Genomic DNA, 13,397 nt, shown 5'->3' on the forward strand with positions numbered 1-13,397 from the left:
GAGCTGTTCCCCGCCCCCAGCGCCGCGCGGAGGAGCCCTCCCAGGCCTGTTCAAGCCCCCCACACGGTGTGGCCGGTGGCGCTGTGCTCAGATGGGGGTGGGCAGCGGGGAGACCTTGGGGCTGGGGGCCGGTTTGGGCGCGGAAGGAGGCCGCCCGCCCGCCCGCGCCGCTGGGGGCCGCCCGCGGGCCGTGCCGGCCAGAGCGCGCCGTGCGCCCCGGGCCCCGCGCCGGCACACGCTCGGCAGCCGCGGCGGAGACACCAGCGGCGGCGGCGAAGGCGGCGGCGGCGGAGCCGGGCCCGGCGGCAGGAATGCGGAACCGGCGCGCGGGCTGAGGCCGCCCAGGATGGCGCAGGGCCGCGGGCGGCGGGCAGCCTGCGTGGGGCCCTAGCGCGGCGCGGCGGACGCTCCGGGCCCCGGGCCGGCATCCCGGGCGGCCAGCATCGCGGCCATGGCCAAGGAGCGGCGAAGGGCCGTCCTGGAGCTGCTGCAGCGGCCGGGAAACACGAGATGCGCCGACTGCGGCGCCCCGGGTAGGTGCGGGCCGGGTGGGTGCGCCCAGGGTCGTGGCCGGTCCGCGTGGGTGCGGGGCCAGGCTGGATGTGGGGCGGGGTGGGTGCGCCCCTGGGAGGCGCGGGCCCGGGTGGGCGCCGGCGCGAGCGGGTGCGGGGCCGGGATGGGTGCGGCCCGGGGTGGGTGCCGGCCTGGATGCCAGCCCCGGGGACTGGGAAGGGTGCTGCGGCGCCTGCGTGGCCGGGGTGCGGGGGGGGGGGCGCGGGCCCCGGGTGCACCTGCATGGAGCCGGACGTCGCCTCCCAGCGGCCCCGGGGCCTGTGGCTGTGTCGCCTCCCCTCCCCCCCGGGCTGCGTGTCTCGCTGTCACCCACGGACCGCCGCTGCCTTGCGAAACCTCGGCTCCGCAGAGAAAGAGGAAATCGCGCGGGCGAGCCTCTGCAGGGAGAGAAAGGGCAAGCCGCCCTGGGGGCTTCTGTGCGTGGGTGTGGGGGTCCACCTGGCTCCCCACCACCTGGAGGTGACGTCATGCCGCCCCCCTCCGCCAGGGGCCCCCCTTTTGCACGCGCCCTGAGCAGGGGGCTGGGGGAGGAAGCCTGTAGGAAAGGGCTCCCCTCTCCCCACCCTGGCAACTGGCTGCTCTGGGCAGGTGGCCAGTTCAGGTGGGGCCCCCGGGCAGGTGCAGCCTGTAACAAGCTCCCGGTCCACCTGCACCCACCCTCCCAGCAGGCATCTCCTGGACTTTGCTCCTGGGTGGCCCTGCGCTGGGGTGATCTCCAAGGTGCCAGAGTCCTGAGGAGCTTCCCCTCCCTTCCTGGGGCGATTTGCCCTGGGATGGTCAGGAAAAGGAGAGGCCGTGCTTCCAGGCCGGCAGCACCCTGCTTCTGAGCCATCGGCAGCACCCCTAGTCCTTGCTGAGGGTGGGGGTGGGGCAGCCTCACCTGCTCATGTCACCCCAGGGTGGAGGGTGGCCCCACTCAAGGGCTGTTCCCCAGGCACTCCAGGGGGGCACTGGACACCCCACTGGGGGCTCCTAGGCCAGACTCCTCAGGACACACCTAGCGCAAGCCCCCCAAGGAGGGGGCCTGCGTTTGTCCCGAGATGGCTGTCTGAGACACGCAGCCTCTGGGCACTCCAGAAGGGACCCGGGCACCAGCCCTCCTCTGTTGCCCACCCACTGGGCTGGGGGGGGGGTCTTTGGCAGCCCCAGGTCCTGGGAATCTGCTGGTCAGCTATGGTGTTGCCAAGAGAGGCCGTACCAGGAGCTAGAGTGCCCCGCAGCCGGTGGCAGTCTTCTCTGGAAGCCGGGCAAACTGCGGTGGCCTCTCCCCCAGCCTCCTGAGCCCCGGGGAGTCGCGGGGCCCACCCTGAGGGTGCCGTGGGGGCCGCATTGGCGCCGCCGTCGCGCTCTGCTCCTGCCCGCTGGCTGGCGCCGCTCACACGCTCCCCACCTCCCTCTTCCAGACCTGCACTTTCCCTTGTTCAGGAGAGCCTCGGGCAGGGGGTCGGGGGAGGGGGGGCTGGCCCTGTCCCTCTCCTTTCCGGGTACACTGCTCAGGAGCAGCATCTTTGGACCCACAGCCTCCCTCCAGTGACCTCGCGGGGTGGGCAGGTGGGACAGGGGGCTTCCTGGCCTCTTGGGCCCTGCAGGGGCCCCTCCCCTCCCAGTGGGCAGTGTCATGCCCTGCCCCCCCCCCCCCCAGCCAGAGGCCACTGCCCCGAGGCAGGCACGCTGGGCTCCAGAGTGGTCAGTTCTTACAAGCCCAGCTTTCCCAGGCATTGGGCCAAGCCTCTGGTTTTTCAGAATTGGCCCATGACACCAGCATCTTGCCTTATCTCTCTGGCAGCCCTGTGGAACAGGCAAGATGCTGGCCATTGCCCCCATTTCACAGCTGGGGAAACTGAGGCTTTGGAAACTTGAGCCACCTTGGGGGATGTGGGGCTTCAAACGCAGAGCAGGTCTCTTGATGTAGCCCTGCCCCCCCCTTGCTGGTCTTCCCCACTGCTCCAGGGGTGTCCGGGGCAAGGCCTGCTGCCCTGCTTCCTCCCTCATGACCCCAGTGGAATGCCCGCCCACAGTATCTGCTGCTTGGATGGAGCCATCTGGTCTGTCCAGGTTCTGTGCCACTGTGCCTGCCCTGGCCCAGACGGGCAGCTAGGGGCCACTCTGTGGTGACATGGACTGGCTCATGGCTGCCCTGCCTGACCACAGCCAACAGGGAGCAGGGCATTGCCGGGGCCAGGGGGCAGGGCAGGCCTGGGCCACCTCTAACCACCATGGCCCTTGTGGGCCAACTGGCCAGGTGAGGACTCCTGGGAGGGAGGCAGCCTTGGGGTGAGGGAGTCCTTGCAGCCCCACAGGACTTGCTTCAGTAGTAGGCTCCCCTCTCCTTTGCGCGTGGGACCCAGCTAACAGCCTCCCGGAGAAGTGACAGGCCTGAGGGAGTGGGTGCGTTTGCAACCCTTTCCCCGGCAAGGCCTGGGTGGGGGTCTTCCTCTTGGGGTCAAGGGAGGGGGGTGGGCCTCTGCATGTCCTCCAAGCTGCCTACCTAGTTGGAACAAATGATAGATTCTCTCCTTTGAGCCTCAGGTCTGATGCCCCGGAAGGACTTGGGGGCTCTCACGTCTTCAGTTGGGTTTGGCCGTGGGTGATAATCGTGTGGTCCTTTGATGCATGTCCCCTGGACATCTGAGTTACCTGGAAACACCCAGGTAAAGCCAATTCTGAGAGCACCTGGGCCTTCTGACGTGCACGGTCAACACCGTGAGGGAGTCCTCGTTTCTGACAAGACAGATGGTTTGAGACGGCTGCATGCAGGCCGGGCTGCTCTAGGCACGTTTCCAGAGCCAGGACCCAGACGGTCTGGCTCTGAGAGGCCTGGGGGGACAGTCCTTGCGGCTCAGCCACGACCCGAGGTGGTATCTGCTCAGCCAGGCAGGTGATCTCAGAGCAGAAGCTGCTCGCTCAGCCCGGGAAGGATTCGTGGCGGACATGACTCTCCAGAACTTGCTGAACTTGCTGTAAGCCAGGGCAGAGCAGCTTGGTTGGGGGGAATTCCAGGAATTTGGCCTCGTTTGGGAGAGGGTCCCCTGGGTGGGCGTGTGGCTGGCAGGGGGCTGCTGAGGAGTGGGCTGGGCAGGCAGCACCCATCTCTGGGGCAGCCAACCCACCTGGTTCTTGGGTTAAAAAAAATGATTATTTTTATTGTGGTAAAATATGCATAAAAGTTACCATTTTAACCATTTATTTGAGAGGGCGTGCGTGTGGACTTGCACAAGCAGGGGGAGGGGCAGATGGAGAGAGGAAGCGGAGACTCCCCGCTGAGCAGGCAGCCTGAGGCATGATCCCACCCGAAGCTCATGACCTGAGCTGAAACCAGGAGTCCCCCTCCTAACAGTCTTAGGTATGTGGGAGCATTGAGTACACCATTCCCCCCCCCCCCCGTCGTCTCCAGAGCCCTTAGCATCCTGTAAACCGGAAACACAGGCCCCCCACCCCCCGGCTCTGCTGTGTTTGTGGGTCTGACGGCTCCCGGACCTCGAGTGAGGGAGTCCTGCAGCGTTCGCCTTGTTTCTGGCTCATTCCCACACTCGCGTGTCCGTGCTTCTGTGATATGGACGCCCCACACTGGGCCCACCGCCCAGCCGCGGACACCTGCGTGGCTTCCCCATCTTGGCCGCTGTGAACGCGGGGCTGCGAGTCTGAGTCTCGGGCAGAGCCCGAGGAGTAGAACGGCTGGGCCACAAGGCGATTCTTGGTCTTGAGGGTTGGGGGGCCCTCCAGGCGGTGTCCCTCAGCTGGCTCTGTGCTCGGCCACAGGCCAGCAGGCCCCTGGTGCCCGCGCATGTATGGGGGGCTGGGGAGCAGCTGCCCCCCCTCCACCCCAGCAGGGGAGGCTCAGCCACCCTTCTCTGCCACGCCGGAGACACTCACTAGGCTGAGATCGCCCCAGAGGGGACTCGGAGCTGCTGGGCGGGCCAGGGTGTGTGAGCTGGGCCCCGTTGTTGCGAGGCAGCGCCGTGAAGGCAGGCGGGTGACACTGCCCCGCCCTCCTCGTTTGCTGTTGACTCAGCCCTGCTCCTGGCCAGAGGCCTGCTAGCGCTGTTGCCCACACCTGTGAGCTGGCGGCTCGGTCCCATTACCCCCACAGAAGAGCCGCAAGGGGCTCCACCAGGCTGGCAGGCGTGGGTTTGTCACCTGCCCTCCTGGCGGCTGTTCCCTGTGGCCCCGTCAGGCCCAGAGCAGTGGCTGAGACCGGCTCTTTCCCCCCTTCTCTTAATTGTGTTAAAATACACATAACCTAGAACGGACAGTCTTAACCATGTGGGTGTGTCCGGTTCAGGGCCTTCACCGCCTTCACATCTGTGTAGCCAGCTGTCTCCAGAACTTTCCACCTTCACCGACTAAAACTCCGTCCGCACAAAACACGCCCCCCTCCCTGGCCCCCCCCCCCCCGCTGCCCTCTGTGAACCTGACGACTCCGGGTCCCTCAGAGAAGTGGGGTCCCACAGTGTTTGTCTCGTGTCCGCAGGGCCAGCCCCATGGTAGCATGTGGCAAAATTCCTTCCTTTTTAAAATTGGGGTGCAGGGACACCTGGGTGGCTCAGTCGTTAGGCGTCTGCCTTCGGCTCAGGTCATGATCCCAGGGTCCTGGGATCGAGCCCCGCATCGGGCTCCCTGCTCAGCGGGGAGACTGCTTCTGATGCTCCCCCTGCCTGTGCACTCTTCCCCGACAAATAAATAAAATCTAAAAAAAAAAAAAAAATGAAATTGGGGTGCAATTCACATGGAGCATGATATTAGTGTTAGGTGCACAACCCAGTGACCCGGGGTTTGTGTATATTGTGAAATGATCTCAGTAAGTCTGGTGAACAGTCTGTCAGCACACAGTTACAACTTCTGAGATCTACTCCCTTCGCGACTTCCAAATATACAACGCGTGTTATTGACTCCGGCCAGCACGCCGTGCATTACTTCCCGGGACCTGCTTATCTTCTGCCCGGAAGTTGGTGCCCCTCGGCCCCCTTCACGCATCTCGCCCACCCCGCTGGCAACCACCAGGCTGTCCTCTGTGTCGGTGAGTTCAGGGGTTTTTTCCTCGGACCCACATATGGTATTTATCTTTTTCTTTCTGACTCATTTCACTTAGCATAATGCCCTCAGGACCCGTCCGTATTGTTGCAAAGGACAAGGTTCTCCTCTTTTTTGTGGCGGAACACTATTCCAGTGCGTGTGTACACACGGCATCTTCGATGTCCACTCGTCCATCTGTGGACACTTAGCCATTCCGTGTCTTGGCCATGGTGAAAGACGCCACAGTGGGCACGGGGGTGCGGATGACTTTCCTAGTTAGTGTCTGTGTTCCCCTCCACAAAAGTGGAATTGCTGGATCTTACCGTAGTTCTATTTTTAATTTTTTGAGGAACCTCCATGCTGTTCTCCGCAGTGACTGCCCCAATTTGCTTTACCACCAGCAGAGCACGAAGGTTCCCCTTTCTCCACATCCTCGCCAACGCTTGTTCCTTCTTGTCCTTTGGACAGTGACTGTCCATTCTGACAGGTGGGAGGGGGGATCGCACCGCGGTCCTGATGTGCCTCTCCCTGACGATCATGATGAGCACCTTCTCGTGGACCTGCTGGCCACCTGTGTGTCCCCTTTGGAAGACTGTTCAGAGCCGCTTCTCAGTTTTTAATTGCATTGTTGGGTGTTTTTGTTGTTCTGTTTTGCTACCGAGTTGTGGGAGTTCTTTATATTTTTTTAGATATTCTTATTAGATATGATTTGCAAATATTTTCTGCCATTCCACAGGTTGCCTTTTCCTTTGGCTGATGATTTGCTGGGCCGTGCAGAAGCTTTCTAGTTGGATGCGGTCCCGTTGGTTTCTTTTTGCTTTCGTTGCCTAATCAAAGAATCCTCACCAAGACCGATGTCAAGAAGCTTACCGTCTCTCTTTTCTTCTAGGAGATTTATGGTTTCAGGTCTTACACTCCAGTCTTTAATCCATTTCGAGTTGATTTTTGTGTATGGTGCGAGGCTGTCCAGTTTTCCCAGCCCCATTTATTGAATTGGCTGTTCTGTCCCCGTCGTATATTCTGGGCTCCTTTGTCTTAGATTAATTGACCATGCATGGGTGGGTCCATTTCTGGGCTCTCTGTTCTGTTCCACTGATCTGTGTGTCTGTTTTTATGCCAGTACCATAGTATTTTGATTACTGTAGTTTTGTAAAATACTTTGAAATTGGGAAGCATGAAGCCACCAACTTTGTTCCCCTTTCTCACAATTGTTTGGTTTTTTGGGGTCTTTTGTGATTTTATACAAATTTTAGGGTTGGTTGCTCTATTTCTGTGAAAAACGCCATTGGACTTTTGGTGGGGACTGCATTGAACTGTAGATTGTTTTGGGTAGTATGGGTATTTGAACAGTATTAATTCTTCCAACCATGAGCATGGACTGTTTTTCCATTTACTTGTGTCTTCAATTTCTTTAAGGTTTTAATAGCATTCAGCATACAGGCCCTTCACCTCCTGGATTAACTTTATTCCCAGGTGTTTTATTATTTTTGATGCACCTGTCAATGGGATTGTTTTCTTAATTGCTCTTTCTCATGGTTTGTTATTAGTGTGGAGAAACAGAACTGACTTCTGTACATTGACCCTCTGTCGTGTAACTTCACTGAATTCATTGTTCAGTTCGTGTGTGTGTGTGTGTGTGTGTGTGTGTGTGTGTGTGAGTGAGGGTACACGTGTGTGGAGAATCCTTAGGGTTTTCTACACATAATGTGTAGAAATAGTGAAATAATCTGCAAATAGAGACAGTTCTACTATTTCCCTTTTGGTTGTGATGCCTTTTATCAATTTTCCTCCCTCGTTGCTCTGGCCAGGACTTCCAGCACCAGATAGCATACAGGTGGAGAGAGAGGGCATCCCTGTCTTCTTCCTGACCTTACAGGAAAATCTCTCAGCTTCTCACTGTTGAGTGTGATGTGAGCTGGGGGCTTGACCTTCATGGCCTTTGTTGTGTTGAGGTACGTGCCCTCTGTACCCACTTTGTTCAGAGAGTTTCTCATAAATGGATGTTGAATTTTGTCAAGTGCTTTTAAAACTGCATCTGTTGAAATCATATGATTTTTATCTTTCATTTTTGTTAGTGGAGCATATCACATTCATTGATTTGTGGATGCCAAATTGATTTTTTTCTTCCTAAGGACATAGACGTTCATTGGACACGCTGCAAGGGGTCAGTGGGCAGGACAGCAAAGGAGAGGCTGCTCGGATGGATTTCTCGACCCAAACTTGCATCCCTGGAGTAAATCCCAGCCTATCATGGTGTGTGATCCTTTTAATGTGTTGTTGAATTCAGTCCGCGAATCTATCATTGAGGACTCTTGCATCTGTGTTCGTCAGGGATGTTGGCCTGTAATTGTGCCCTTGTCTGATTTTCGCATCAGGGTCGCGCTGGGCTCATAAAAGGAGTTGGAAGTGTTCCCTCATCTTCTATTTTTTGGTATTAATTGGTATTGCTTCTTCTTTAAATGCTGGTGGACTTCACCAGTGAAGCCGTCTGGTTCTGGAGGTGCGTTGAGAGGTTTTTGATTACGGATTCAGTCTCCTTGCTACTAATCCATGTGTTCAGATCTTCTACTTTTCCATGATTCAGTCTTGTATGTTCCTAGGGATTTATCAGTTTCTTGTTCAATTTGTGGGGAGGTAATTATTCATGATAGTCTCGTACGATCCTCAGTGTTTCCATGGTCTCAGTCGTAGGCCGCCTCTTTCATTTCTGATTTTATTGATTTGAGTCCTCTCTCTTTTTTTCTTGGTGAGTCTCGCTGAAGTTTGTCAGTGTTGTTTGTCTTTTCCAAAAAACAGCTCTTCGTTTCGTTGATCTTTCTATTATCTTTTTGTTTCTCTCTCTCTCCTTTTTCTTTTTAGAGCACACTCGAGTGGGGGTAAGGGCAGAGGGAGAAAGAGTCTCAAGCAGACTCCACGCTGTGCATGGAGCCCGATGTGGGGCTCCATCTCATGACCCTGACATCACGACCCTGAGATCACGACCTGAGCCCAGGCCAAGAGCCAGGCGCTTAATCAACCGCGCCCCCGAGGCGCCCTGGGCTTCCTCTGTTTTTTTTTTTCTCTAGTTCCTTGTGGTGCAGAGTTAGGTTGTTTATCACAGACCTTTCTCGATTCTCCGGGCCGGCGCTTGCCACTGTGGACTTCCCTCTCATCACAGTTGTTGCTGGGCTCTCTGAGTTGCTGTGTGTTGTATTCCATTTTCATTTGTCTCAATTATTTTTGGATTTCTCCCTTGACCCACTGGTTGTTCAGGAGCATGTTGTTGCATCTCCACACACGTGTGAATTTTCCAGGTTTCTTGTAATGGATTTCTAGTTTCACACCATGGTGGTCGGAAGATGAGTCGTGATTTTAATCTTCTTAAATTTATTAAGACTTGTTTTGAGGCCCAACATGTGGGCCTGTGGTCTTAGGTTTAGGTACTTGATCCATGTTGAGTTAATTTTTGTATATGCTGTTGGGTGAGGGTTCAATGTCATTCTTTTGCATGTGGGCCTCTTCCCAGTGCCCCTTGTTGAAAAATCTATCTTTTCCCCATTGAGTGGTCTTAGCACTCTTGTCAAATATCACCTGAGCATCTATGCGAAGCTTTATTTCCTGGTTTATTCTGTTCCACTGGCCGATATGTCTGTCGTTTATGCCAGTACCACACTGTTTTGATGACTACAGCTTTGTATTAGATTTTGAGTCATGAGGTGTGAGTCCTCCAGGTTTGTGGTTCTTTTTCCAGATTGTTTTAGCTACTCAGGGTCCCCTGAGATTCCAGGTGGATTTTAGGATGGGCTTTTCATTTCTGCAAACTATGTCATTGGGATTTTGGTAGGGATTACATTGAGTCTTTGATTTACTTTGGGTAATATTGACATTCTGACAGTATCAAGTCTTCTAATCCATAACATGGGATATGTTTCCATGTATTTATGTCTTTAATTTCTTTCTACAACATTTTATAGTTTTCATCATACAAGTTTTTTTTTTTTTTTTACCTGCTTGGTTATTTCTTAAGTATTTCGTTGTTTTTGATGCTATTGTAAGTTGTTTTGTTCTTGCAATTTACTTTCAGATTGCTCAATCTGTATAAAAATGCAACTGACTGCAGCCCCTGGCTGGCTCAGTAGAGCGTTCAACTCTGGATCTCAGGGTGCTGAGTTTGAGCCCCATGTTGGGTGTAGAGATTACTTAAGAAATAAGTAAATAAAAATATATAAAAATGCAACTGATTTTCATGTGCTGACTTTGTATCCCATTACTTTGCTGAATTCGCTTACTCTGACAGCTCTTTTGTGGAATCTGTAGGGTTTTTTGCATATAAGACCATGTCGTATGCAAACAGATCATTTTGCTCCCTCCTTTCCACTGTAGATGCCTCTTCCCTCGTCCTCGTGCCTGGTTGCTACGGCCGGAGCTGCCAGTACCGTGTGGACTGGAGGTGGTGAGGGCAGGCACCCTCCCCTTGCTCCTGCTCCTCGAGGAGGAGTTGGCAGTCTTCCACCACCGAGGATTATGGTTGCCGTGGGGTTTTCAGAGACAGCGGGTACTGTGTGTGTGGGGGGGGGCAGTCCCTCCTGTTCCTGGCTTCTTGAATACCTTAACGAGAGCATCACGTTTGGTCAAGTGCTGTTCCTGCAGCAGTTGAGATAGACGATCGTGTGGGCTTCCCCTCGTTCTGCTGATGCGGTGTGTCACACTGGCGGGTTCTCACGGGGAGCCCTCTGTGCTTTCCACGATTAAAGCCGCTTGTTGGTGGTGCGTCGTCCTTAATGTGCTGCCGAGTCCTGTTTCCCAGTGGTCTGTTGAGGGTGTTGGCCTCCGTGTTCACAAGGGATACTGGTCTGTGATCTTCTCATAGTATCTCTGGGGTTCTGCTGGCCGTGTCGGGTGAGTTAGGAAGTGCTCCCTCCCCCTCAATTCTTTTTTTTAAAGATATTACTTATTTACTTGACAGAGAGAGACAGTGAGAGCAGGAACACAAGCAGGGGGAGTGGGAGAGGGAGAAGCAGGCTTCCAGTGGAGCCGGGAGCCCGATGCGGGACTCGATCCTAGGACCCTGGGATCATGACCTGACCTGCAGGCAGACGCCCAATGACTGAGCCACCCAGGCAACCCTCCCCCTCAATTCTTTTGGAAAAGTTTGGGAAGGATGGTGTTGGTTATTAAGTGTTGAGTAGCATTCACCCGTAAAGCCATCAGGGCCAGGGCTGTTCTTTGTTGGGAATTTCTGATGACAAATTCGGTCTCCTTACTCGTTTATAGGACCATTCAGATGGTCCCCTTCTTCCTGATTTAGTCTTGGTGGGCTTTCTTTTTCCAGGAATTTGTCCACTTCATCGAGGTGACCCTGTTGTTGGTGTACGGTTGTTCACAGCATGCTCTCATAGACCTTTTTATTTCTGGGAGCAGCATCCCCAGCTTTGTGTCTGATTTTAGTGACTTGAGTCAGTTTCTTAGACCATCCAGCTCAAGGCATGCCGATTCATTGATCTTCTCGAAGAAGCATCTTTTGCTTTCATTTATTTTCTCTATTGGTTTTCTTTTCTCTATTTCATTGATCTCTGCTCCAGTCTTTATGATTTCCTCCCTTCTGCCAGCTTTGGGTTTAGTTTCTTCTTTGCCTAGTTCCTTCAGTTGTAAGTTCGGTCGTTGCTTTGACATCCTTCTTGTTTTGTAATGTCACCATTTATAGCTACAGATTTCCCTATTAGCACCACCGTTGCTACATCCCGTGTTCTGGTGTCGGGTTTTGTTTTCCTTCATCAAATTTCATTTCATTTCTAATTTCCCTTGTGATTTCTTCCTTGATCCACTGGTTGTTTAAAAGTGTGTTACATTTCCGCCATGTTGTGAATGTCCCAGTTTTCTTTGTGTTGACTTCTGACTCCACCCTGTTGTGGCCAGAGAAGATACTCGGTATGACATCTGCCTTTTAAAATCAATCTAGACTTACCTGCGGCCTCACGTGTGGTCGATCCTGTACAACGGTACGACGCCCCGTGGGCCCTAGGGAGGACTGCGTGTGCCGTCCTGGTCACGTGCTGCCTGGTTGGATCTGGTTGGTTGTGGGAAGTCCTCTGTTCCCTCACTCCCGCCGGATGTCTCTGTCCATCAGTGTGAGTGCAGCGTCACGGTCTCAAGCCGTCATTCGAGGCTGGCGATGTCCCCCTTCGGCTCTGTCGGGTTCGGCTTCCTACACTTTGATGTCTGTCATTAGGCGCGTGAGTGTAATTGTTAGATCTTGCTGTGCCGAGGCTTCTACTCACATAGACTGTCCTCCTTCGTCCCTGTGGCCTTTTCCTTCGTCTGTCTGTCTGATGCCTGTGAAACCACTCCGGCTCTCCCCCGCTGGCTGTCCACGCGCAGTATCCTTTCCCATCCTTTGACTTCCGACCCGCTGTGTCTTTAGATCTCGGCCGCATCTCTCGTGGACGGCCAGTGGTTGTACCGTGTGTTTCTGTCCGTCCTGCCATTCTCTGCCTGTTGACTGGGGAGGTTCATCCCTTTACCTGTAATGTGAATGCTGGTAAGGAGGGACTTCCTTCTCCCTTGTGCCCTTTATGTTGTGTGTGGCCCACAGCTTTTTTTGGTCCCTCGTTTCCTGCATTCCTGTCGTCTTCTGTGTTTATGTGAAATGTTTAAATTCCCTCCTAATTTCCTTTTGTGTATATTCTATAGCTCTTTTCTTCCTGGTTGCCATGGAGATTACATTTAACATCCTAAATTTATAACCTTCTAAATCGAATTTGTAGTAGTTTAACTTCAGTAACGTGCAGAAACCCTGTTCCTTCACAGCTGTCTGTAACCTTTTGGTTGTCGATGTCACAGTATTTCATCTTTACACGTTGTGTGCCCCAAGACATAAATATTCATTCATTCATTCATTCATTCATTTTTTTAAGTGATCTCTCCACCCAACTGAAATCACGCGTGGCATGCTTCTCCGACTGAGCCAGCCAGGTGTCCCCATAAATAATAATTATTTTAAATGCATTAGTCTCTTATGTAGAAAACAAGATCTGGAGTTAAATACCAAAGTTGTAGTAGTACTAAGTTTTACATTAATAATTTTTTTTATCAAATGAGTTAGTCTCTTAAATCATATAGAAAACCAGTTTTAATACCATCGAATGCCAACTAACCATTGTTATAAAACACTAGCTTCTGTAGTTGCCATGTATTTACCTTTTCTGAGATCTCTGTTTCTCCATATGGCTTTGTGGTACCGCAGCTCTGGTCACAAACACCCTCGACTTTTGTTTATCTGGGAACATCTCGATTTCTCCCTCACTTTTGAAGGACAGTTTTGCCAGAAATAGGATTCCTGGTTGACAGTTTTTTCCTCTGAACACTTTGCATATATCAGCCAACTGTCTTCTGGCCTCTGAAGTTTCTTCTTTTTTTTTTTTTTTCAAGATTTTATTTATTTGACAGAGAGAGTGAGAGAGCACAAGCAGAGGGAGTAGCAGGGGGAGAGGGAGAAGCAGGCTGGTTCCCTGCTCAGTACCACTGAGTCACCCAGGCGTCCCAGGCCTCTGAAGTTCCTGATGAGAAATCTGCTTTTCATCTATTTGAGGATTTCTTGTAACAAGTGGATTTCCTCCTGCTGCCTTCGTGATCCTTGGGTCTGGGTTTTGGACATGGTACAGTTGTGTGTCTCAGTGTGTGGCCTCTTGGAGTTCACGGAGCCTCATGGCTCACGTCTCCTCACACCGTGATGTCTTCAGATCTTCTCCCTGCTCCTTTCTCTCTCTCCTTCTGTGTCTCCCATGCACATCGCTTGGCCCCTTACATTCTGTTTGCTTTTCTTCTATCTTTCT

At 53.5% G+C, this 13,397-nt stretch overlaps 1 protein-coding gene across 3 annotated transcripts in view; it reads left to right on the forward strand.

Moving 5' to 3' along the window:
* Positions 1-249: 249 nt before the first annotated feature.
* Positions 250-13,397, forward strand: part of ADAP1 (ArfGAP with dual PH domains 1) — a 54,389-nt gene continuing 41,241 nt past the window's right edge. Inside the window, exon 1 of one of the 3 annotated variants that reach the window (XM_028091840.2) lies at positions 250-533. In XM_028091840.2, the coding sequence (XP_027947641.1) occupies positions 452-533 (82 nt within the window). In that variant the 5' untranslated portion in view covers positions 250-451. The remainder of the gene's footprint in view (positions 534-13,397) is intronic. The other 2 variants (XM_028091841.2, XM_028091842.2) reach the window with 2 other exon arrangements.

The sequence above is a fragment of the Eumetopias jubatus genome, unplaced genomic scaffold (assembly GCF_037043125.1).
Source record: "Eumetopias jubatus isolate StellerSeaLion01/CBP00866 unplaced genomic scaffold, mEumJub1_p1.0 scaffold_12, whole genome shotgun sequence".
Taxonomy (NCBI): Eukaryota; Metazoa; Chordata; class Mammalia; order Carnivora; family Otariidae; genus Eumetopias; species Eumetopias jubatus.